This window comes from Gasterosteus aculeatus, chromosome Y, assembly GCF_964276395.1.
Source record: "Gasterosteus aculeatus chromosome Y, fGasAcu3.hap1.1, whole genome shotgun sequence".
NCBI lineage: Eukaryota > Metazoa > Chordata > Actinopteri > Perciformes > Gasterosteidae > Gasterosteus > Gasterosteus aculeatus.
In genome coordinates this window covers 13,318,554-13,344,766 of record NC_135709.1, presented here as the reverse complement: position 1 = coordinate 13,344,766, position 26,213 = coordinate 13,318,554, and the positions used below count along the sequence as shown (strand labels likewise).

The 26,213-nt window shown below is 43.9% G+C and overlaps 2 protein-coding genes across 4 annotated transcripts in view; one reads left to right on the top strand and one right to left on the bottom strand.

The window, feature by feature from the left end:
- The window catches only part of LOC120812213 (N-terminal EF-hand calcium-binding protein 2-like), a 112,039-nt gene that overhangs the window by 49,572 nt on the left and 36,254 nt on the right, over window positions 1-26,213 (top strand). For both annotated transcript variants that reach the window (XM_040168025.2, XM_040168024.2), the window contains exons 6-8: window positions 16,556-16,692; window positions 17,042-17,151; window positions 22,652-22,731. In XM_040168025.2, the coding sequence (XP_040023959.1) occupies window positions 16,556-16,692; window positions 17,042-17,151; window positions 22,652-22,731 (327 nt within the window). The remainder of the gene's footprint in view (window positions 1-16,555; window positions 16,693-17,041; window positions 17,152-22,651; window positions 22,732-26,213) is intronic.
- LOC144391208 (uncharacterized) overlaps window positions 6,692-26,213 on the bottom strand; it is a 32,303-nt gene continuing 12,781 nt past the window's right edge. Inside the window, exons 1-2 of one of the 2 annotated variants that reach the window (XR_013455098.1) lie at window positions 14,521-14,894; window positions 6,692-10,075 (exon numbers count right to left, since the gene is read on the bottom strand). Coding sequence is in view for 1 of the 2 variants with exons in the window: in XM_078097788.1 (XP_077953914.1) it covers window positions 9,650-10,075 (426 nt within the window). In the remaining variant the exon portion in view is untranslated. Of the gene's footprint in view, window positions 10,076-14,520; window positions 14,895-26,213 lie in introns of those variants that run through there. The other variant, XM_078097788.1, reaches the window with a different exon arrangement.

Below are 26,213 nucleotides of genomic sequence, written 5' to 3'. Positions count from 1 at the left end.
TTTAGAGCCATTTTCAATCCAGACAACAAACACAAATAATGGCAAGTGGCTGTTGCTATTCCTGTTACTTGGCTCACTTAAGCCTGGTTTCTGCAGCACGGTGCTGCTCTGTTCGCCTGTTCGGCGAGATTCTCAGCTGGTTGTTACAAGACACTTTAACATGACACTCGCCAACCGCATCCAGGCCGCATCTCCGATTGGTTTGTTGAATTTGATTTGCTAATTAGGCAAAACATTTTTGTTGTTACATAGGTTGGATACGCTGCTTAGATCCCATTGTTGAACTTAATTGTACCTACGATTTACTGGAACAGTGTCTCACCGACTGCGTAGTTTGACACACCAAACGCCTTCTTCTTTGGTGTTGACTTGGTTGATGGAATTTAAACTTTCACCAATCCAAGAAGCAGGACAGAGCTGCTAACATTAGCTGACCCTTTGATAGCATCCAGCGACTTTTAATTCAATGCCGGATCCGAAGTGCAGCTCTCATTACATATCTTCAGAACCAGTATCCGCTAAAGGATTGTTCACTTGTTGTGTTTATCCTACGGTAGTTTTGCCCCAAACATCAGCCAAATCCAAGCAAGAATAGATTAAGAGAGTTTCCTGCTTAGTCTCCTGCTAATGGACTGGAAGATGTCTCTCTCACATGCTTTGTTGGTAACTTTATTGTCCTATATACAATATAGTCAGCAACAAAGCATGTCCAGTCAAGGTATATAATACACAAACCGGCAGTGTGTACATGAGGCTGAACAGTAAGAGCTGCAGCTGGAATGTCTTCATCTAAGAGGATAGTAAAAGGTTAGAGAAGACGAGAATAATATCCAAAGGAAACAGGCTGTGTGTGTGTGTGTGTGTGTGTGTGTGTCTGTGTGTGTGTGTGTGTGTGTGTGTGTGTGTGTGTGTGTGTGTGTGTGTGTGTGTGTGTGTGTGTGTGTGTGTGTGTGTGTGTGTGTGTGTGTGTGTGTGTGCGCGCACCCTCACACAGACCTAACAAAGCTATGAGACTATAAGAGAGTGTGTGGTTACAGAGGGATACCAAGGCAGGGGGGAAGAGAGAAAAGCCATTAGACAGCAATATCTTTTTCAGTGTGAGAGGTCTGCCGCTCAGATATCTTTTCCTGCATACTGCTAAAATGGCATTGCTTAGAGACATATTGACTGGGGTTGCTAGGATACCATTTTAATTGGTTGTGTGAAGCTGAGGCAGGGTTGTGCAGGGTTTCAGAGGTAGCGAGCCAGCCAGGGAGAGCGCTGCACTTGTGTTACCCAACACATCAATGCTCAGTTATCCCAGCAGATAGAGTCCTGCTGGAGTGAAACAACGCCGGCTCTGAGGAGACCCGCAAAATAAAAGCTGATACTTTGCAAGGTGAGAAGAACAAACACCACTGCTGAAAACAAAACACAGCTTCTTACAGCCCACGATTGCTGCAACACTAAAAAACCTTGAATCGGTTGCCATGTCGAATAAAAGATCAAACCAATGGAACTCAATAAAAAACTAACAATGCGCAGCTCAGAAAACCTTTGGAGAAAACACCTCACAAGGCTGAAATGTGGGCGTTGTTCTGCTTGATGCTGTTTGAAAACCAGTTGAAAGAAAGTGCATGAGCAGAAGACAGAGGTGAATTCTTCTTCTTCTACTTCTTCTTCTTCTCCTCCTCCTCACATCTATGACAGGACACATTGACTATCGGTCTCTATCAGATATCTGCAGCTTCTTATCTGAATAAGTAAAGACATTCTAAAGCATGTAGTCTGTTTTAAAAGCTTGAGCCCAGAGAATGGAGTTAAGGGACAATGTCTATGAACAATTATACATCTGTATTTAGACACAGATATCTGTTCTGAGATTGAAGCAAACTGGATACAATTTTGTGCTCTCCACACTTCACCTGCATGCGATCAAATCCTGCATGAATGTGATTGGTCCATAGTATTCAGACTATCAAGACCGTCAAGCGGACTGACGGAAGACGTTAGATAGTTTTTGATGTCATGCTGTAATGCCACACGGATAAACACCTATTTCTACATTAAAAGCAGGTCATGCAGCACTTCTTTCAATGTGGTCAGTGTTGTGTTAAAAAATGAAGAAACGCCGGACGGACAGAGGTCATCGCTGATCAAAAGGTTAAAATCAAATGTATTTAATAAAAAAGATGGCGTTGTGGTAAAAAGAACATCTCAGCTGAGGAGCCGCTGGTCTCAGCAACCAACAGGTCCCAGGTCAGTCCTTTGACCATCCCTAGTGCCCGTCTGTCGCCTCCACCAGCGAACTCAAGAACAATGGTTCCTACAGGTATTTATACCAATGCTTAAAGGTGTGAAAGTCAGTGTCCACACCTCTGGGAGTGGTCTTCTGGTGAGTTCAATGTAACTTGGATTTCGAATGATCCTTAGTCAATATCAGTTGTTGTTCAAGTATTACATGTATGCATTCCAGTTGACTACATTACATCAAATACAATCATAACTGCATTGGTATTATTCTATTACAGCTGCAGAATTACAGTGGTTTTACAATATTGTCAACACTTTATTGATTACACAGTTTCAGAATCATGGCTGTATTCTGGTGTACACTATATGCATTTTTATTAATTTTATGAACCGGATCGTCTATTTGTTTCTAATATCCTACATCAGACCAAAAGAAGCCCTGCGTGAATTAATACAGCCCTTTCATTCATTTGAATGGAATCAGTCCGTCGGCTCAATAGGGAAATGCAATATCAGCAAAATGCAAGTAATAGGTTTTCAGAGTTGTTTTCACCAACGTACTAAAATGTTATTCACCAAGGATTTGATGGTGTAACCGTTTGTGAGAAGAGGCGCTTGCACTGTTCAAACTGTCAAGAACTCGTTGAAAATGACTACATACTCCTACCATTTCTCGTTGGACGTTCTAGTCACACCTCTCATCCCGAGACAGTTACAGCCCTGCACAATTTCTCACGGGACGTTTCCTTCGCATTACATCGCCCACCAATCTAGTGGCGCGACAGCCACCTCTCCTGAAATCTGCAAATGGGGAGATGGAGAAGTGCTGGATGGGTGCTAAACGTTTCAGAGATCTTGTCGCCTAAAGAATATGTGTGAATCTCTGCTCCCAAAGCACAATGCACATTGACATATAAACCCTACAGCCAAGAATCTCACCTGGGCACTGGATCACATTAGACTCTGGGGAGAACTTTTAACCTAGTTGTAATTCTTAATGCTCCCCGAGGGTTGCAATAGTGTGAGTTGAAAGGCAGGTAGATCGCATGAAGACGCCAAAGGATGCCGGTGCCAATGGCCACCAACCAAGCGTTGTTTTCAATGCACGTGGAGTGACGCCAGACACCAGAGTGACATCTCAGCTCAGCTTGAGATATGGATTTTTGAATGGTCTATTTTTTGAAGTGAAATGCTTTCCCTCCAGTGGGACTGATCAAACTCCTTCAGGTTAAGCTGAGGGTTAAAGGAGTTTATTGGTGGATCAATACAAACCCCTCTTCCACCTGTCAGTGATGGTCCGCTTGTAACCTTCTAAACGCCCCCAGCTTGGCTCTCCAGCACTTTCCCTGGTCCTTTAGGAAGGCTGTTGTGACAGTCCTAATTATATGATCAAAGTCATTCATCAGGGTTGTACAAGAAGGAAAGAGCCACTTGCAGTGGAAATATGCAGCATCCCATGATTACCGATTACTGGGTCACTGTACTGACACGTACAGCAGGTCACTGTGATTTATTGTGTACACAATTAGATGCAGAAGTATAGGAATAAAGCTGTTGATCAACAGTTGGCACAGTCTACTTCAAAATCAAATCAAGGCCTGTATGATATTATTTCATTCTAGTGTTTTTTTAACAACAACGCTGACTTCACATGGATAGGAATATATTTTGTTTGATGAATACATAGTTTTTACTATACATCATATTAATTTTATTTATGTGTCATTTTCACACAAATATAACGTTGGTGGTATTGTTCTGATAAGATGCCTGTGTAAATTATCAATATATGGTCAGTTTGGACTGCATGGTCCATCTTCTATCTGCCAAATCCTTGTCACTATCTCCATCTGAGGCACCTAAAATGGAACAATTTCCCCCTAACTAGACACCCTAAGACAGAAAACAGTGCGTCTGTGTGTGTTGCAGGGGAACACTTTACTATACACTCACGTGCAAATCCGAAGGTGGAGGATAATGAGGGCAATTGTTGTTCATCTTTGGAAAAGCACAAAATCTGAAACACATGCAAACAATCCACACACACTCACAGGTTTAGTGGCCATGCGGGCTCAATCAGTTCTACCAGAACAAATAGCTCAGCTATCATTATCTCATCACCTCACCTCCGGCCTGTGATAAAAAATGTAAAACTATTTGAAAAACAAAATCCAAGCCATTGGCTTCAGATCATATTGCAGCTGGCTGTCTGCTTTCACTATTTAAAACAAAGGCTTTAGTAAAGCTTTGTGAAAATATACACATGGACAATATTTAACTTTGTACTGGATGTGCAAAAAGTAGGAAATCAATCTTTACACAGAAACCACTCACCATCCACACACACACATTCCTCCTTCCTCCAATCAATGTGGCGGTACGGCACGCTGTAGCTCATCACCAGACTGTGTTCTGGGAGCCAGCAGAGAAAGAGAGATGGTGCTTCCCCTCCCAGGTCACTGATCTGTGTGAATTATAGAGCTTTTTCTATACCGGGTTTTGTAGTCGGGCCCATGCGGCACGCCAGGCAGAGCAAGAGAGTTATGGGCACATACAGGAAGGACGGAGAAGAAGAAAGCGAACTGTGGAGCACAGTTCCACAATAGGATCTATAATTTCACACGTGCTGCTTTTTTTTTTAGATGGCAAAAAAACAACTAACTGCACTTTTTAGTCAGACTTATGCGGTGTGGCTGATCTGCTGCTGCGGGTCAAGTGTTCAACTGCACTTGGCCGACGAACCACTTCAGTAAAGTGTGTTGGGTGATAGTTTATTACTGGATTTTGAGGCCTCGTCTGACGGACGATCCTTCTGTAGACATCGTAAATATTTGTAGTATTTTTCTTATCTGTCTATCTTTCCTAGATTTCGTTCTTTGGATTTTGACAAGCAAAAATACTGGCCTCATGTGGCGTGTTGTGAAGCTATGTTACGGTCTGCAAACTGGCTAATGACACTTTTCAAGTGTATAATCATCTGTCCTATTTACCTTATTTTCAGTCATGCACTTGAGGCCAACAAGTTTAATTCTACTGGCGGCTTATACACAAAAAAAAACTATCCAAAAGCCGCAGCAGGCTAAGATATGAGGAGATTATACTCAAGACGCGTCGCACTGAAGTATTTTATCACCATGTTTATTACTCCGTTTCACCAGCAGAAAGAATACACGCCAATCACTTACTTTCATCGGTCAAGAGAGGATCAACAGTGCATAAAACTTTGTAGTGACAATAATTACTCCAGTGACGGTGACGATGACGGCGACGGTCAAAAGAAAGTTTGTTCCCCATGCTCACCCTGCAGCGATGCTCCAAACAATCCGCCGAGCCCCACAGGTGAACAGACACGCTAATATACACACCACACCCCCTTATGGTGTCGTAAGATACAAATGACGTCACACCACACGCGCACATACCAACAATGTAGAAGGAAAGAAGAAATAATACAAAAGAATAATCAAACCCAATGTATGGCTCCTACACTACTATTGTATTTTAATGTCAAAGTTTTAGGGACCCAATAAATTTTAGAAGTTGCACAGAGCTAGCTAATCTAGTTTACATTTTTTTTTGCATGAGAACACGCACATTCTCCCGTTTAAATCAGCTGGGTATCACAGAGATCTGAGTACCGCAGTATTCGCCCAGCTGATTGACTCGGCCGAAACCTACACTTTAAATATATTACCACTCCATCCAGCACATTGCCGTGACACAAGCTCTGATGAGACTCTCCTATAAAAGTCTGCTTGTTTGTTTGAGGGTTTGCGTGCCGGTGTTTGCATGTAAAAGGTGATGTTGGCCTGTGTGATTCTGCGTCAAGTAGAAGGTTTTCTCTTTGATCCGTCCCAGTGAGCATTTTTTGGTTGAAAAGACGTTTAAAAGACGTCTATGCCCGACGTTGAAAAGACGTTGCAAAATGGTTTAAAAGTGAAAGTTGTTTCAACGTCTATTCGTAGACGTTGAAAAGACGTCTATGTTTAGACCACATTTCAACGTGATTTTTAATACGGTAATATTTCGTCCTCTCTTGTGTGCTATATCATTATTTTGGAGGTTTAAATATATGTGTTTTTCATTTTGGACAGGCGGTTGCTAAGCTGCCGTTGGAAAGCCCACGATCGGGGGAAGGTGTTTCGCAAACAGTAAAATCCCTGAATAATCAAAAAGGTGGCAGCGAGGTCATAAGAGTAAAAGCGACAGCTTCGGTCTTATTTTGAATCCGCCGGCTCCTCTGACAGTTCACCGTGTTCTTACCCACTCACTGGAATGTCCTATTTTTTCTTTCTTTTTTCATGCCACTCTTTAAGGAAGTGCTCAGGTTAACAAACTTTGAATAGATTTCCTCTCAAGTTTTCATTGCAGCACTTGTGCCAAGTTTAAACAGGTCCATTGTGTGGTGGAAATTTGTGGATTTAGCCCATGTGAGAAATCAAAAGTATCTTGAGCTTGCTTTGTGATTAAGTATTTATTACTAACTAGAATATAGAAAAATGATAAAGAATACAGAAATCATCAGCACAAGCCGTAAACACAGACAGAAGTCAAATGACTACAATTCAGCTGAAAAGGGGCAGAAAGTTCCTTCTCCCAAAAGGAGCAGGAAGATCTGACCAAGTTTCTGGGGGGAACCAGGAGCTTTTATACATCTCTGAAGGTTCGAGGAATGGTAACCAGATGTTGTTTCGGGAACCTCCGCGACCCTCTCTTAGTGGACCAAGTCAATCATAGTGACAGACAGGAAAACAGAGGAGAAAGGTAAATAGAAGAACATGATATGGTCTGTCCAAGCCACATATGGATTTCATCGTAGACTAGGTCAGGTCACGAGTTTCCCAAGAAAGGTCACATACGAGTTCTTGAGACTCTCACAATATGCACCTCAACAAATTCTCCCCCGACATCCCTCTCTTTTTGTCATTCTTTGACAACTAAGAAATCAGAAAAACGTTAAACAATCAATTCAAATCAATAAAGAAAAATTAAACATAAAAAATTGTAGAACATACATCATTAACTCAAAGTACATCAGAACATTTACTAACCACTAACACATAAAATATTGTCCAGTTACACACAATATTCACAGTCGTCACTGTCAGGGCTATCCGGATATGGTGGAGTCCATTTCTGAACTGGACGCTGCGTAGTAAAACTCATGTGTTCAACTGATACATAAGTACTGACAACCTTCCTTACAAAGAGCTCTAAAACAGTTACAATTAGGGTTATAATAATAACAGACAAAATGATGCACCCTAGTTAGCAGTTTCTTGAAGAGAGAAGTTCCCCGTGATCCAACTCGTGCCTGTATTTCCCCAAAAGAATTCCAGCTGTGGTCTTCGAACGATTCCTTAATGCCTTGCTCTGTGTCTGCCACCACATCATAAACTGCGATGTTGCAACAGAGATGTAAGTGCAACATTCACTGTTAATTATCTTGCATACCCCGCCTTGCGAGGCCAAAACGAGGTCCAGAGCCCTTCTATTTTGTAATACCATGTGTTTGATGTCATTTACTTCCTTTTGCATTTTCGGAAAGTGCTTTTGAAGTCTTATTCATGTGTCTTTCCAGTACTGTTGAGAGTGCCATTATTTCCTCCTGGCTCCTGTAGGTGCCATACGATGGTATTAGTATGCTCAAAATCCTTGAACCTATTGAAATGGCACGTTTATGACGTAGGTGGAATGGAGCAAGTTCCTTGGAGTCAGCCTGTCTAATTAGGGGTACAAGATATGCTGAATAGCATTTCCCAGTATCTGACTTTTTATGAAGGTTCCCTATGACTGGAACACAGCTATAAGCAATATTGCCACAAACTAAATAAACCTGCTCCGGTAAAGCGAGATCTTTGGATTCAGTGGTAAAGCTGATAATATCATCTACTACAGTCACTCGTACCTAGATGAAATCCATCCAGAGCACAGAAGTTAATACAGCAGCTGACGTCGGTTAAGGGATGGACCGGAATGGGAGATGCTGGTTTGGTACAATCTCTACTCTGAGGTCTGGTTGGGATTAAGGTTTACTACAATTATGTCTACTCCAGGTTGAGTGTGTGACTTTAAAATCATTTGCCCAGGGGATGCCCTGTATGCCCATCTCCAATCGAATAGATGCTGTATTTGGTATGAGACTACATGCAGGTTTTTCAACACTTTACTGTCCGGTGTGCAATTAGTCTCCCTGAGAGTCATTTGCACTTGATATCGTAACCCCTGTTAGACATACCTTTTGTGATAGGTTAATCTAAGCAACATCGCTTGATTAATACCGTCTATTTTCACGATTGAACCGCTAAACCGCTAAACTGCAAAACGTACAACTTTCCACCCTCATAGGCAACTGTGCTTTGCGCTGTTGTCGCCGTGTGCGGTGGAGGAGTGTAACAGTCTACATCATTACTCACAAATCGATGAGATAGCTCAGGCCACCCCATGACATCCCAGTCGGCTTCCGTGAATGGAACAGGAACCAGCATAGGTGCTCTAGATGAAATGGGCATATGCTGACATATCCAACAATTAGACATTCCTTTTGTTAGCAAAATCCTTCATAATAGTCAACGCAATATTATCATGCTTGTACGGTGGTGTACGGTTTGGAAGTTCTTAACGTTAGGCTTACTTGCACGCATACTGCCAATCTAACCGAGTGAAATGGGCTGGTTCTGTTGTACAGTCTGCAGGTTGAGCGCACCAGAACGGTATTCCCCACTCGTGTCATATTTAGGGCTTGGAGTCACCGTGCAAGTGTCGTTTGTCTGAGTCCTAAAATCCTCAGAGTCCAGGACTGACCAGCGACCTAAGTGCGGCGTGCTCAGCCGTGACATGTAAACTTTACAACCCTCCTTCTCAGTCCCCCCTCTCGGACAATTGAGAGAGATCAACCCTCGCCTCCAAGTTGCTTTGGTGGGGGCTGTTCTGGCCTGCAGGAGGTCAGGGCCTGTGGTTTAACGGCCTCGTAAATGATTTCAGGTGGTACTGTTTTAGGCTGTGTCTCGCTGACAGGCTGGTAAGTTCTTTTGCACGTCTCCCTCCAGTTGCTGGAGCCAGTGTGGGCTGGTATCTTCTGACACGATCGTGGTTTACTGCACCAGAAGGGTGGATCTCCTAAACCAAATCTTCCGTGCACCCACACAGTACATATTCTTCTCCCAACCTGGCAACATATACAATTTCATTTAAGTGACTTTCTATTTTAACCCATGCATCATGTTCGATTGTGTAGAGCAAACACTCTGTCTCGTCGCATTGTTTTGCTGGACAGTGGAAACTTCCTGAAATTCTCTATTGGAGAGGTGGAGAAGGCTGGAATCCGTGATGTTCACATAAGGAGGTTGTAGTTCATTGATCGTGAGGGGAATCAGCACAAATGTTGCCAGCGTCAGTGATATGCACATGTTCATTCTCAGGCTCCAACCATGCTTCCTGAGTGTTCTTTGGCGCTGGAGATCTGTCTTTTATCGCTGTTCTCCGGGTGGCCGTCGTCTCTGCCGTCCCTGCCGTCTCTACCATCTCTGCTGGGCCCGTTGGTGTCTTGGAACACTGCAGTGGGGGAGGGCTCTCCACCCTGCAACCCCTTAACCGGAACCAGATGGATGTGCTCCTTCGCCTCCTGGATCCGGGATGCGTTTGCAGTGGCTGGCGTGGACCCACGTCGCTTTCCCTTCCACCTTACTGCCGTCTCCGTGGTCAGGGGTACTTGGAAGGGCCCCGTGTAGCGTCTCTGCTTCCAGTGCTTCCTCCAGTGATCCTTAATGAGGACCCAGTCTCCTGGTTTCAGGTGGTGCTGTAGCTGTGGATGGAAGCGCCGCTTACACCTCTCCGTGCAGTGCTGAGAGTGAAGGGGAGAGGTTAGCACAATATCTCAGCATGCTCATTTATAGCAGTGCACATCCCCCCTTTGCCCACGTGATCTTTTCCGTGAGACAACTTAGCATAAATGTGGAAGAGAGCACGTGGCAAACAGGGCCTACTGTCTGGCCCTGTCCAGATTCCGCCCTCAAGAATGGCACCAGATCGCTTCCACAGGGAACGCTCCTGTGCACCGGCAAGAGGCTGAAGTGCGGAAAGATCGGCATAAGGGCTAGGATCGGTCGGTGTGGAAAGCATGTGAGCCAGGGGGAAAAGGAAGCCCTGCGAGACTGCCTTCTTCGCAGCCGCATCCGCGCCCCTGTTTCCTACAGATACAGGGTCAAGAGAAGAGGTGTGAGCTTCATGTTTAATGACTGCAATGGCTCCGGGTAGTAAAATGGCATCCAGAAAAGCCGACACAAGGGTATGATGTGCAATAGGCTTGCCAGATGACGTAAGAAACCCCCTGTGTCTCTAAAGAGCTCCGCACCAAAAGAATAACGTGAATCAATGAAGATGTTAACTGTTTTACCTTCAGCTGCCTTACCTGCCTCGGCAAGTGCAATCAACTCTACCGCCTGTGCTGAGAAGTGTGAAGGAAGCCCGCCACTAACAAGTGTGTTGTGTGATGTAACCACTGAAAACCCGTGTCTGGTGAGCGAGAAGCGGAGCCGTCTACACACAGCTCAAGATCTGCATTGGGAAGAGGTGTGTCCAACAGATCAGGCCTTGGTATGCATGTCTGCTGCAAGACTTCGACACAGTCATGAAGCTCTCTGTCATCTGCAGTTGGAAGAAGTGTAGCCGGGTTAAGGACATTGCATCGTTTGACAATTACGTTATGTTGTAGGATACCTGAACCATCTCTGAGCAGAGAGGTGAGAAGTCTTCTGGGCATATAAGATATGAGAGACAGTAAGTGGGACATCACAGAAGCCCACAATGTCATGATGCTAAAATGTCTCTCTCGGCTGCTGCCACTGCTCGCAAACAGAGAGGAAGACCCGAAGCAACAGGGTCAAGTTTTGAGGAGAAGTAGGCAACAGGCCTAAGTTGTCCTCCATGAAGATGACACAAAACTGATGTCATTTAACAGTCCTTCTGGTCTATGAACAGAGTCTACGGTAAGTCGGGTCTCGGTAGGCCCAGAGTCAGGGCCTGTGATAAGGAAGTCTTTAAGTCCTGAAAAGCCTTTTCAGCTTCAGTAGTTCAAGTCAGTTTGTCATGCTCGCTGAGGCCTTTACCGTGGACCATGAACGAGAGAGGTGCCTCTCTTTCTGAATAATTTGGGATCCACTGTCTACAGTATGAAGCCATCCCCAAAAAACTCATCATTCGTTTTTTGTACCAATTGAATTGCCCCAATACGTTTGGGAGAGAGGGATTTTGCCCTCAGCTGTGATCACATGTCCCAGATAAGACACTTGTTCTAGAGCAAATTTAAGTTTTTCGTAGGCAAGCCTTATGTCCGTTCTCTGCCAAATGTTTAAGTAGCCAAATTGTATCAATTTTACAAGCCTCCTTTGATGGGCTGCAAATCATCATATCAGCCACATAATTTAGATGGGCCGACCCTGCAGGGATTTATAAATTATGTAGATGTTCCTAAGCGCTTCTGTGGAATACACCTGACTTCCGTGGTAACCCACTGGACATCCTATCCATTTATAGCCGCGCCCAAAAAAAACAACCCAAACTTATGTCTTCTTGTTTGGGTGGCTATACAAGTCTGCGTGTTATGTGTATTCCTCAATGAGCTCTACTGTTCTGTGTACACTTACTCGTGTGATCAACGTAGTGCGATCTACATTACCACTAGCGCTATACTCTTCATGAGGATCCTCTGCACCCGGTCTGAACTTTAGGCCGAGACGCTGTTGCAACCATGGACCAAGATCCTGTATCCCAGTGAGATGGTTTAGCCAATGAAATGTGGAGTAGAATCGAGGAACACCTTTTTTTTTTTTTTTTTCCTTTGGGAAGGAGAGAGAGATACAGACACCGCAGCAGCCTCCTCTGACCAATACACATGCTTCAACCATAATCTCTCTTTCTCCAACTTTTGGTCATGCCATATGTCCACATACCTTCTATCTCGCCCTGTGCTTACATGGGATGTGCAATGTAATGACTGTTCATGCATGTAATCTTCTACCGTATGTGTATGCGCAATTTTACATGGTCATGAGTAATTAATGCATCAAAGTATGCCAGTAGTTTTCATCCATATACATACAGGAGGGTTTTTGGACTGTAGTTACACATCTAAAATAATTGCAATTTAGTTTTTTTTCTTTTTTTTCGTGTGTGCCATCTGATGTTGAGCTCAAACACAATGCCAAATGCTCTTGAGTCAACTACAAGTGTTACCGGATGGCAAGAAATCGTCAACGTTAATTATGGGAATTTCTGACTATAACTCGACATGCAATCTAAGATGTGTGTGTGTGCAGTTGTGTTAGCGTTTATGAGTGTGTGTAGGGTGCGTTACTTTCTCCTCCGTGGTGGGGTGCTCCGGCTCTGGGGTCCGCCCCTCCCTCTGCCTCCCTCAGTCAGACGTGTGATGTGTCTCATCCTCATGTGCTCAGGACACTCTGCTCGCCAATGTCCTTGTTGTCCACAATTGTAACACACGTTTGGATCATAACTCCCGTAAGTCCGATCTGCCTCTGCCACGATCTCTTCCATAACCTCTTCCTCTTCCACGTTGGCCTTGGGCAAATTGTTGGCACTGCAAGCACGTAAACATCGCATACTGAGCCTTTTCAAAACCTTTTAGTTTGTCCTCTTTCTTGTGTAACTCATCTTCAGCGTGTTCAGCGTGCTGAAGGATGTCTGCAAGAGCACACGTTTTCCAGGTTACACATGATCTCTTCACCATCCGTATAAGCTCAGGTCTCATCCTGCTTATAAAATGTTCTTTCAGATGGACTTCATATGGCATCAGGGGCTGGGCCCCCATTGGATCAGGTCGCTTAAGGCCACTGTGGATGTCAAAAGCTGTCGTCAGGCGTGCCAGGAAGGAGCTGCATGTTTCTTGTGGCCCTTGTGTCATAGAGTTGACGGCGGGGAGGTTCAGTCTCAGAGGAAATTGTTCTTTTACCAACACAATGAGAGCATCTACAGCACTTCTAATGTCCACATCTGTGCCGTGCTCACAATCAGGATCTTTAAGGCGAGCAGCCATTCTTGTGGTGTTGAACACACTCTGAACCTTGTGATAGCCATGTGTCAGAAGTCTGCACATCAGACGCCGCAGCTCTGACATGCTAGGATGGTATTTTCTGACAAATTGCTGAAAATCAGTCTCCAACTTAGCAATATTGTCCTTGGGACTGCAGACGTGGCTCATTGCCTTGTCACATTGGCATCTGACCAGGGTCTGAGAACCAGCATCGGCCCTTGCGCCCCCTCGACTGGAAAAGAAGCTGCAGGATCGAACAACATCTCTTTTTTTTTTTTTTTTTTTTGAGCAAGGCCCACCTTTGTTGAGCCTGCGAGCGGGTCACAGTAGGTGAAAAGGTCGTCTGGCTGGTGTTTGAGGTTGAATCTGGCTTCCCTCCTGGTGGGCTGTTGTCAAGCCGAGGAAAGGTTGTTTGTGCTGCTTCCTGCCGTGGAGACTGCGGGCTCATGAAGGCGGGAGCTGGAGGAGCAGTGAGGGGAGGGGGGGAGTCCAGATCCGTGTCCACCAATCTCCTCAGGAACTCATTAAAACAAGGATAAAGTGTTTTTGGGTTAGAAGGGGTACACGTTTCAGAACTTTTTGTAGGATCTTTGGTCTTTAATGAATTAAATGCTACCAACCTCTGTCTCTCCCTTCTCTCCGACTCATACTTCCACATCTTGAAAGCTTCCCAATCTGCCTTACATACCACATTCTTCTTCTGCTTTCTTCCCGACAGGCCTGCATGCTGAGCTGCATCGTTCTCCTCCTTCCCCCTCAGTTGCAATTCCAACTGCTCCAATTGATTCTTACTCAAACTCCCCTTTGAGGGAAACCCCAATTCAACCCATTTTTGTATTTGATTCAAACTGCCAGGATAACGCTCTGACATAAATTTACACAATAGTGGCAGGATATTAGTCTCACGGTTATCACCCGTCTCCCCTTTACTCTGAACACTACCCATTTAGCTATCTGTATCTGTATACAAGGAGTGTACGCGCCTATAAAGGTGCGCACAAACGGAGAAATACCACATGCATAACTAAGGCAAGTCAGTGACCGTTGCTTTCTCTGGTCACTCAGTCTACTGCATCGATCCAAAGTTGCGCCTGTGAACTTCAGACACAGGATGTTGCAACTTTGTGACGAATACTACAGGTGACCCAGACACGTCTGTCTACAACACACTCGTTGTGAGATAGGCCTAAAACCCTTTTGTCAATGACTCTGTCTGCCTTAAAACAATTTTGATCTCTCACCGCATGTTCTTCGTTTCTTTTTCTTGAACTGGATGGATCGGTAATCCGGGTCTCGTCGGGACGGCAGCTTCTCACCCTTAGGGAGGAATCACCTATACTATATGGCCTCCTGTCCGTTCGTCAGAGTCCAGATCACGCGTCCATCCCATCCTCGTCGCCAAGTTTGTGGTGGAAATTTGTGGATTTAGCCCATGTGAGAAATCAAAAGTATCTTGAGCTTGCTTTGTGATTAAGTATTTATTACTAACTAGAATATAGAAAAATGATAAAGAATACAGAAATCATCAGCACAAGCCGTAAGCACAGACAGAAGTCAAATGACTACAATTCAGCTGAAAAGGGGCAGAAAGTTCCTTCTCCCAAAAGGAGCAGGAAGTTTCTGGGGGGAACCAGGAGCTTTTATACATCTCTGAAGGTTCGAGGAATGGTAACCAGATGTTGTTTCGGGAACCTCCGCGACCCTCTCTTAGTGGACCAAGTCAATCATAGTGACAGACAGGAAAACAGAGGAGAAAGGTAAATAGAAGAACATGATATGGTCTGTCCAAGCCACATATGGATTTCATCGTAGACTAGGTCAGGTCACGAGTTTCCCAAGAAAGGTCACATACGAGTTCTTGAGACTCTCACAATATGCACCTCAACAAATTCTCCCCCGACACATTGCAGTGATCGATCACCTACGGGTCAATACGCTTTGAGCTGAATGCTGGGTTCACTTTGTCTTGTGTTGTGTGCAGCAGTGACTGAGGCTGACATTGAAAGAGTTCATTGATTTCTAGTTTGTATTTTGTTCTTACAATGCTGTTGCTTCCAATATCATTGGACTAATCTCTGGTGGGGACGAGTCCGCCTACAGGTGGGAGTCTGACCATCTGGTGTCGTGGTGCAGCCAGAACAACCTGGAGCTTAACGCTCTAAAGACAGTGGAGATGGTTGTGGATTTCCGGCGGAACAGAGCCCCACCCTCCCCCATCACGCTGTGTGACTCCCCCGTCACTATTGTGGATTCCTTCCGTTTTCTGGGCTCCATCATCACCCAGGACCTCAAGTGGGAGCTGAACATCAGCTCCATCACCAAGAAGGCTCAGCAGAGGTTGTTCTTCCTGAGGCAGCTGAAGAAACTCAACCTGCCAAAGACGATGATGGTCCACTTCTACACGGCCATCATCGAGTCCATCCTCTGCTCCTCCATCACCGTCTGGTACGCTGCAGCCACAGCCAAGGACAAGGGCAGGCTGCAGCGTGTCATCCGCTCTGCGGAGAGGGTGATTGGCTGCAATCTGCCGTCCCTGCAGGACTTGTTCGCTTTCAGGTCTCTGAAGCGAGCTAAAAAGATCGCGGCCGACCCCTCCCACCCCGGACAAAAACTGTTTGTGCCCCTTCCATCTGGCAGGAGGCTGAGGTCCATCAGGACTACAACCTCCCGCCACACGAACAGTTTCTTCCCGTCGGCAGTCGGGCTCATCAACAGAGCCCGGTCCCCCACTGCCTGACTATAACACTCCACCGGTCACTCCCCCTCATACTGCACATGCCACTTTAACTGCAATTCATCACTTTGTCACTTGTCACTTTGTCTCTTGTCTGTTACTTGTTTGTTAGTGCACTTTATGCTTAATACTTTTCTTTAACTTTTTAATATTTAACATTTTTTAACTTTATTCCCTTGTTTTATACTAACCCATAGCCTTAGCCTTATTCTACTAACCCATTGCACTAGCATTTCATTCCACTTTATTTTATTACTTGTGCACTGTTGTCTTGCTGTCTACTGTCGCGCACTAACCGCCAAGACAAATTCCTTTTATGTTTGACATATTTTGGCTAATAAATGTTTCCTGATTCCTGATTCCTGAGAGGGTGACATTTCAGTCTGGCTTTGTGTTAATTCTTCTTAAAACTGAAACAAAACCATAAAACCAAATATCAATTTCCCAGGCCGGGCTTTGGACCAGACTAAAAGCTTATTGAAGTCCTGACAGAACAGAATTATTTACTTCTTTTTTTTTTCCAAACAATTAAATGTGCCCAGGTTTACGAGAAAGGAAGCAACGTGGAGCAGTTTGTGACCCGTTTCCTTCTGAAGGAATCATCCAATCAGATCCAGTCTCTCCTGAGCTCCGTGGAGAGTGCCGTGGACGGCATCGACGAGCAGCACACCCAAACACGGTGAGCCAATGGGGGTGTCGGTGCGTCAGGCTACTGAGTGTAAAAATATGTGTGTGTGTGTGTGTGTGTGTGTGTGTGTGTGTGTGTGTGTGTGTGTGTGTGTGTGTGTGTGTGTGTGTGTGTGTGTGTGTGTGTGTGTGTGTGTGTCGTTATGTGTGAAACCTGGAAGTGTATGTAATGTTCTCACACACACACTCTTTCTTGTTAATTGTATTTTCATCACACTTTCTCTCTTTCTTATTCCTCTTCAACATTCTATTTCTCCGTCCAACCATCTTTCCATTGAAATATTTAACAAAGGTTTTCTCATAATCTAATTCTTCTCGTTTTTCATTTCTCTTTTTGTCAGTCTGCCTGCCAAAGTGAGTCCACGGATGTCAGAGAGGCGCAACGAGAACGCCGTCCCCGACTATCCCCCCAACAACAGAGTCAGCGCCGGAACCATCAACACTGCCTCAGGTGACAAACACACAGGAGACACACACACACACACTGCAGCAGCGCTTTTGACTCCATGGTTTTGGGGGGCCACCCGCTTTTCCTGTACTATACTCTACTATATACTGTACTATATTGGGTGAGCAGAGATTAAACTCTTCTGCTTTTCAGCAGTTATTCATCCGCATTCATGCACACACACACACACACACACACACGCACGCACGCACGCACACACACACACACACACACACACACATACATACTCATCCCTACATAATTGACTCTCCATTGTGAAAACTCTCAAACAGCCACATGCACAGGTTTGATGCAAATGTCCACAAGTCGGTGCAGATAAGGAGGGGGGGAAAGAAGAGGGGTGAGTGAAGATAAAGAGAAAATGTAGATGTTCAGATCAAACCTTTAAGGATGTATATGAGTCCAGTCAGCACGTAACACTCACATTTTCTGCAATGTAATGTTGATTTTTAATGGAGTGTGCGTGCGTCTGTGTGTGTGTGTGTGTGTGTGTGTGTGTGTGTGTGTGTGTGTGTGTGTGTGTGTGTGTGTGTGTGTGTGTGTGTGTGTGTGTGTGGGTGTGTGTGGGTGTGTGTATGTGTGTGTGTGTGGGGGTGTGTGTGGGTTGGGGAGCGTAACAGTAACTCAAAGATTTTTGGCTGGCAATTCCCATCAGGATGTGAAGGACCCTCATTATTCTTTCTCTTTATATTTCTTCCTCTTTCGCTGCTAATCATCCTCTCTCTCTCTCTCTCTCTCTCTCTCTCTCTCTCTCTCTCTCTCTCTCTCTCTCTCTCTCTCTCTCTCTCTCTCCCTCTCTCTCTCTCCCTCTCTCTCCCTTGCTCGCTTTCAAGCTGTCACAGTCGTCCTCGCTCCACCAGCTGGTAGTTCACTCGGTCGCGCACGCCTCGCCTTGACACTTTGACACTCAGTGACACTTTGAAAAGTTGTCAGGACATGAAATTGCCACAATGCAACACAAACTTCACACGGCCAATCGGCAAACAAAATAATACAGCTGACTCAAAGCATTAGTGAGGGGAAGCTTCCCAGGGCAAAGCCAATCAATCCCTCCTTAAACGCTATTGACACGTGTCAGTTAAAGGTGTGGTCTCAGGGGAAGTGTGTCGTGTTGTCAACGGACAGCAAGTTTAGAAAAGTACTCACACGCTGTGACAAATGTTAGAGATACAATACACATTGCACAATAGGTTGCAGCATTGCACTCACGCCACAAATTGGAGTGGGATTTTGTGATTTATGGGCTGCATTTAAGTGGGGAGAGCGTTTCAAAGCTTTTGCTTTTGCTTTGAAGAGTCGAGAGTAAAAAATAAAAGATGAATAGAAAGAGCCTTGTTGTAGAGCAGTGGAGCATCCTTGTTAATGAAGGATTTTCCTGCATATAATGTGAATGTTTAAAGCATCGTGTCATATACTATATGACAGACGATTTCAATACACATAGAATTTTAAAAGAGTTTAGCCGAAAAGGTGCATGCCACTAAAGAATACAGGTGTACACAGGTAATGTTTGTGCTGAGCACTGAGAAACTCTGTGAACTAATTAGTGCAAGATATTTACATTTCATTTCATTCCATCAACTGTTTTGAAGCAAATGTTGCACAAAAACAATGAATTATTGCACCCCGGCTTCTCTTCATTTCTTTTTTCCTGCCCGTAGGCATCAAAATGTTAAAGAAGATCAGGTAAACGCGCAAAAATAACTCTTTGAAGCGCCGTTCAGAGACGACAGCTCCAACCGACGGCCCGTTCTTCCTCTTGGTCCAGCCGTCAGTCGCCGGCGACGTGGGATACATTTGCGCTCACGGCCTGTCAGAGAAGGCCTCTGAGCGACGACGCACTGCGTGGCGTGGAAATACTTATGGCGCCATGTGTTTCCAGCACGAGTGCTCCCCACATTTACAGTCTTCCCGAAGCGGCGCCTGATCTCAGGACTTTCCTTGTTGGTTTCCGCTCCCTGTGCAGCTTCCGTGTTCGGATAAAGGCATTTAGTTGTGTTTTTTGTTGTTGTTAGAATTCTTCCATTAAGTGGGACTGCTAGACTCACTGCGCTGTAGGCTTTAGTTTACACACATGCCCGCGAGATTCAGAGTAGAAGATGATGTTGTTTTGGCAACTCACTCTGCCCAAAACAGCAATTTGGGTTCATTAATGTCCGTGTAGAATTCCGATCACGTTGTTGTTAATGTTTCCATCTGATAAACTCTAGAGACGCTAAAGCTAATTAATCCGGCAAAGCAAATGGACTCCTGCAGCTCAAAGTCACCATGAAGAAACCTGAACTAGTAATGTCTCAATTTACTATTGATTAATCGCTTTATCCGTAGTATCGACTGTGAGAAATATCTTTCCGTATTTCCCCCGGCATATTGGATGAAGCGTCCCCCCTCTCTGCTGTGACCACTGTAGCCTGCAGGAGACCATGATGTCGGCTGCGCTTTGCCTCGAGTCGGAACAAGTTGATTGATGGATGACTGTCAAACCCCGTCTCCCTGTCCTACACCCTAACCTCCCCCATCACACATCAATTACTCTGCACTCCTGAGGCATTGTTTCCCTCTCTCATGCTTCTCCCCCACACATGACGACATTCTGCAATGCACTTTTGTTATTTCTGCGTTTCACAGAGCAGTGTGTTTGTTTTCACTGCGAATTGATCTGAGTCTTTGTAGGGAGACGGGCAGAGGTGTGTCGGGGGGGTGGTAGTAGCAGCAGAGGAGAAAAAGCAATGAATGGGAGGCGACTAAAGGGATAAGAAACAAAAGAGCGAAGGGGAGGGGAATACGGGAGCTAAAAATATCCTCCAGCACGAAGTCGAGCAGCTTGTGCCATGTTGTTTAACACACAATGACACAGTGACAAGTGACACTTTGCTGAAGAGTTTTTAACGTGAATTATCTGCAGTTTATTATCTCGTGCTCTCTCAGGCACAAGCCTGTGGGTCTGTCCAAGTGTGTGTGAGATCATGTACACCCGTACACCCAGAATGTGTGTGTATCCTTTTGTACATTTCCTTTAACATTTCGCAGGTATATCCCTGCAAGCAGAAATTGACATGTAGGTAATTTTCCTCAAATAGTGTTTGCGTGTGCACATGCAGCTCTGCCTGGCGTTATGTGACTGAGATGGAGGCACCATAAGCGGCCCACTCTGCTGCGACGGTCGTCATGAACAGTGCAGCTGCAAGTACCAATAGAACATATAATACACTGTTAATTTATAAATAAGCGCTCTTTTTTTTTACACCGTCCTTGTAGTTATACCGTTGATTATTATAATACCATCGGTATGAAGTACTGAATATTGTGAACCACTGAGATGATGCATTTTGATTTGTTTTTCTTAAATATTTTTTTCTTCAGCTCCACGTATTGCAGATTACTTTGCATCCACATTGAATCTCTACATTTTTGGACATATTGCAAAAGGTTTTGCAACAGGCAGAACATATTTATATATTTTGTAGATGCTACAAAAGCTTTGATAGTGTGAATATAAAGTTATACAATAGCAATCAAGTGTATCTACATCATTTTCTGCTCCATTACTGTTTGTCATGCATTTCAAGTAACTGCTGCTAAGCTTGACAAATAAGACACTTTGCAAAGAGATGTCTGATATTACTGTATTCTGTGATTTCTTGAAAAATATAGTTTAGAAGCCATTTCAAATATACATTCACAAAAGGGTAGCACGGCTAACAGCCTCTAATCATTTGCAAACAAACCAAATTAAACCAAATCAAACCGTTACCACCTCAAAGGGTGAATGCTGCTATGCCGAGCAAATAACATTTAAGATAAGATAATTCTTTATTAGTCCCGCAGCGGAGAAATTCACAGGATCACATCAGCGAAAAGTTAAAATACAGACAGACTAAAACAAGATAAAAAACTATTATAAATAGTGATAAAATATCAATAATCCACAAATAAATATGTACTAGTGAAATATGTTACGTACAGACAGAACTATTAAGTGTTTGTATAGCGCAGTGTTGATGCTGGTGCACATATTTAAAATCAGATAATATGCATTCAGCAAAGAATTGTTCCCCTTCTACACCAAGTAGTAGCCGTTTTTTCTTTTTTCAAACAGAGAAACAACCATATTTATGTTATGTTAAGTTACGCTGCCATGTCGCCTGTGTCAATGCGCTCCTTGCTCGGCCCTTGAGGGGGGGACCAGAGATGACACAGTGCAGCCATTGGACCTTCAGCGCGCAGCAACTTGTGCCAAACATACTTAAAAACAACAACAGACGTAAGCAAGGTCGAATAAACATTTGTGAACTTTAGCGTGTTAGTGTAATGATTCGTGTGAACACATTTGAATACCGGTGCACACAACGGGAAGTTAAATTGGGTGAATGTTGATTAACTCAAATCAGGTTTAATTGAGGAGAAAGCCTATAGAGACCCCCCCTCCCGTCCCCCCCGCCTCCCCTCACCTCGTTGCTGTAATTCCTCACACACTTTAATAATTGAACTAGACACTTAACTTTCTAAGTCTGTCTGAATGACCACTGGGCTTTTATCTCCGACCATCTCCATGGTTACAGGCTGAGTTGACGCAAGTGTTTGCGGTGGAGGGAGGAAGCTCCTAATTGACTGGCTGTTAAAGCTTTTAATGAAGAGCGGTGCAGCCGACGCTCCAATTAGCTGTGAGGGGCCATCAGGGGGTGAAAGAGGATGGCAACCCAGGGGCGAGCGCAGGAGGGCAGTGAGGAACCAAGCGAGGAGAGAGGAAATGAGGGGACGAGAAGGTGAAGAGAGTGGCGTGAGCAACGTGGTGGCAACGCGGTTTAATTTTACATTTTGAATCGCTAAGACTAAAACGAGAACTATGACGTTCATCTTTCGTTCAATTTATTTTGACTGAAATCCTACTTCTTTAGAATGAATAAATAAGATGCTGTGTTCATATTATGCTGTTTAAAACAGCTTGATTTTATCCTGCTTATACATCCATAGTAAAGTATTAAAAAGCATCAATGCACATTATTTCATTGGCGGCTTTCATTGCTACAAAGTAAACACTGCCAAAGTGCCAAAGTGAAATATCGCTAAAAGACCAAAGATAATTACAAAGAGCTCATTGGAATACGAGAGCACCTCAAAGAAGCAGGCTTCCCATTCATCTATTCCTTTAACCGTCCAAGTTCCCTCCGATAAACAGATAGAATTGTCTATTTAACAGCCTCCCACTTTACATGAAATATTCATGATGGCGAAAAATAAATGAAATCAGAGAGCAGTGAAGAGGAAAGAGCAAAGATAGCGTAGCATCATGTGGTATGATCGTTCAGGTACTGCATGGTACCTGCTCGGTGCCAGTTTGTCAACTGTAAGACAAAGATAACGCCACCGCGCTCACATCTGAGCAAATGTAATCGCTGCGCAGAAACGGCCCATGCAGCTCAATGCACCGGTTGGCTCCTTGTGTTTAGGTTGTGTGTGTTTGTTTGTTTGTGTGTTGCAGCTGCAGTAGAAGTGAGGAAAGAGGGTCTGGACACTCAGATCAACCGGCTGGCTGAGCTGATTGGACGCCTGGAGAACAAGGTAAAAACACACGTGCACACTTGTGCTTGTTTTGGTTGCTTGTTTCGTTGACTAACATTGATTGCCATGAACCTCTAATTAACGATAAGCACCACATTCCCAACATCAACTGTAATTAAAGCCTTTTTAGGTTGGCAATATACAATATTTTTCTTATTGTGAACAAAGGGAGAACAGATGACAATGATTTGTTTTGGTTAACTCTTGCCTTTGTATCGAAATTGTGGAGGATATTGTTTTCTCTGTGCAATCGATCATTTGTTGTCGTCCAAAACCAATAAGAAGACGTCAGTGAGACACAACAAGAGACTGGTTCCTTCATCACCATGGAGACACACCGCGGTTCATTCACACTCGCACGCAGCGTCCTGAGCTGTACACGATCAACTCTCGCTTCTGATTAAACCGAAGTGGTAGAAATTACAGAGGAATATTTTTCCCATTTGAAGAAATGAATCGTCAGTAAGAGCAAGTCAATGCGTATGTTAATGTGTGACGCTTTTAAATATTAATAAGTCCACCGAGCATTTCTCTTTTACCTGATTTTAAACATCTTAGGTGCCTCGAAAGTGTCCATCTAAAAGAAATATAGGAATACTACTGGAAAGTATTGAGAGACAGCCGAATAAATCGCATAAATGCTGAAACAATGGAAAAACAAACTCTGTTGCACTTTTGGTTTCTCTTTTAGATTTTTAGCTGTGCTTATCCTAAAGACTGCGAGCGCTGCTCTATCAACTAGAATCAGCCCCAGTCAGTGATCTTGTCATCGCACTAATCTCCTTTTTCACTAAGTTGTCAGCATGTTGAGGATTTGTACATCTGAGATGCTAAACTGTCCAAATTGTACGATGCTGCAGCAGCAGAGTGAATTTCAAGGTCAAGGACAGTAAAGGAGCAGTGAGTTGGATAAGGAGTCAACTAACAATGCAAGATGGAGAGGAAAGGGTGGAGGTAGGGAGGGGATGAAAACATAGACAGAGAAGGCATTTAAAGACCTTTTGTCCAAACGTCTTGTGCCTCCTCATCCTTCTCTCCTCCCCTTCACCATTTTTACCCCCTCTGTCCCCTCATCCCTGCCCTGTTCTGTGTCTCCTCTATACACTAAGCTACGTAACTGGCTGTTGGCTGCGTCTTTATATTTGACGTAGGGACATCAAAGTGGTGTCAATCCTTTTAAGTAACACTTAAAATGAGAGAAAATTGTAGCATTTCTGAAAGATTATCTTAATCATGCTCAAATAACATAACCCTTGATAACATCAAGAGATTATATGAAATACCCCCCACTTCTCTTCAGTCTAGACTAGAAACAGTTTAAAGATGCAATTCTCAGTTTATCTTCAGAGTAAAATGGGTTTTTTTTAGTACCTCACTATAAGTACCTCACTATCAATCATCCTTCTGCCTAAATTAACATTTCTCTCGTAAATGCTCATTTACTTGCCAAACTTAAATAATATACAAGAAGAAAAAGAAGTTATACAACATGGCTTTTTTTTTTAATACATCCTATCATGCTTGCCAAGATGCTACATTACAAGATGATTTTCTTTCTGAAACAAGAAAATTGCTCTCAAAATGACCCGTCCAGTGATAACACAGAAAAGCCCAAAGAAAGTTTACATTGTACTTTTATTTTGGAGACTTGTTTTTTTCAGCATAAGAAAACCTAATGAATGGACATTTTCCTCTGGATTACATCTTCAGAAGGCCAGACAACCGCAGGAATCATATCAAAACCAAACATGTCTTTGAGGAGGCATATTGAATGTGGCTTTGCCTCTCTGTTTGGCCTCAGCATTACCTACGCGGACGCCAGGATTAAGGCTGTCGGGGAGTCTGGTCGAGGAAATGATATTATCACACAGCGTCAGGGTGTGAGTTAGGATGCAGTGTGTCCGGCTAAATCCCACTCCCCGCAAACCATCCTCAGATTGGCAAATTCATGTTGCTTTTGGTCTGACTTTTTGATTCACCCACGTCGTCTCCCCCCTGCCTCCCTGTGGAGTTTGGTTTGTTCCCTCGGTTAACAGAATATCACTATTTATTGCTCTCTGTGTGCCACAGATGACAAAACGTGTTTCTCACCTCAACAAAGCTCTCTCAGGATGATAGAATTTGAATTTAGTTGCTCATCGGGCGTTAGCGACGCCGAGATAAGGGCAGATAAGATGGCTTTCTGCTCCTTTTTTGCAGCAAAATAGTCTTTCATCATTTGAACTAGACTCCAAACCGATAGAAAACCGTAAAGCTTTTCGTCAGCTTTTTTTAATGTGCAGAGGTGAAAACTTCTTTCTTTATAAGCCGCTGTCACAGGATAAAACAACAGACGTCGGCGGCAACAGAAATTCTTCAGAAATCAAATAACGCAAATTCATGCAGATTAAAAAACATTTTAGCAAGGACCAGTATGGCACGCCAAAAACAAATGTGGGTGGTTTGTTTGGTTTGTTTGTCCATATTCTGCCAAAGATTGTTTAAGAGCTCAAACGTGCCTCCGTCCACTGCTGTCGTACAACAAGAGCAACTTTTGCTGCAGTGCACAAAACTTCACCAGAGCGGAGGATTAAACCTGGAGTGACATAGTTTTCAATCTAGGCCTCGAGTATTTGAATCAAGAAATATAATAATATTCATTCATTTGTCTGAGCAGTTTTGTCATGAACCAGGTAAACACAAATTGTGTCTTTATTGACATTTACTTTATTTTTTGGACAGTGATGAAAAATAACTTAATTCCTAATTCTTGCATTCTGCAAAGAATATTGGATAATACAAAGATAGGAAATTAAGTCCTGCAGTCATTGATCATCAACAACATCCGTATAACGAAACAAGCACAAATCTTCTCAATTCGTCTGATTAAATGTCTGTGTAATGGGACGTGGGTCACTTGCATTGACGCACCAACGGACGCTGCTGACGCTGCGGTTCCCCTCAGCTCTACGGGGCATTTTGCAGCTTTCTTGTTCAAGTTCCAAGGGCAATACGTCTGCAGTCAACTGCAACTGTTCACGTATTGTCAACAGTTGCAGTTGACCATACATCTGCAGTTGGGAACGTATTCACTGGCAACCAGCTGTTGCAACCTGCATAGCACCAAACCACAGACCACCATGTTAGACGGGAGCTAACATGGTGGAGTATTCAGCATTTTTCTCACATGTTGGTGTGGAGTATACTGAACTTAAACGTCATCGGGTGGAAAAGGGTGTTATGGAATATTTCAATAAAAGCTCGGTAGAAGAGAATGATTTGTCTGATAAAACAGAGTCTTGATGAATGATCAAAGTTGCAAAAAGTCCATTTATTGCTTGCAAGCAGGAGGTCAAATACACAGGCACGTATCAGGGTGCTCTGTGGAAATGGCGTCTCCGAGCACTAAAGACGCTGAGTTTTTATACACATGTGGAGGACATTCTTCGTGCCAGTTACGAGAAGCTGCACAGCAGGTTGAGATAAGAACCCAGGTGAAGCTG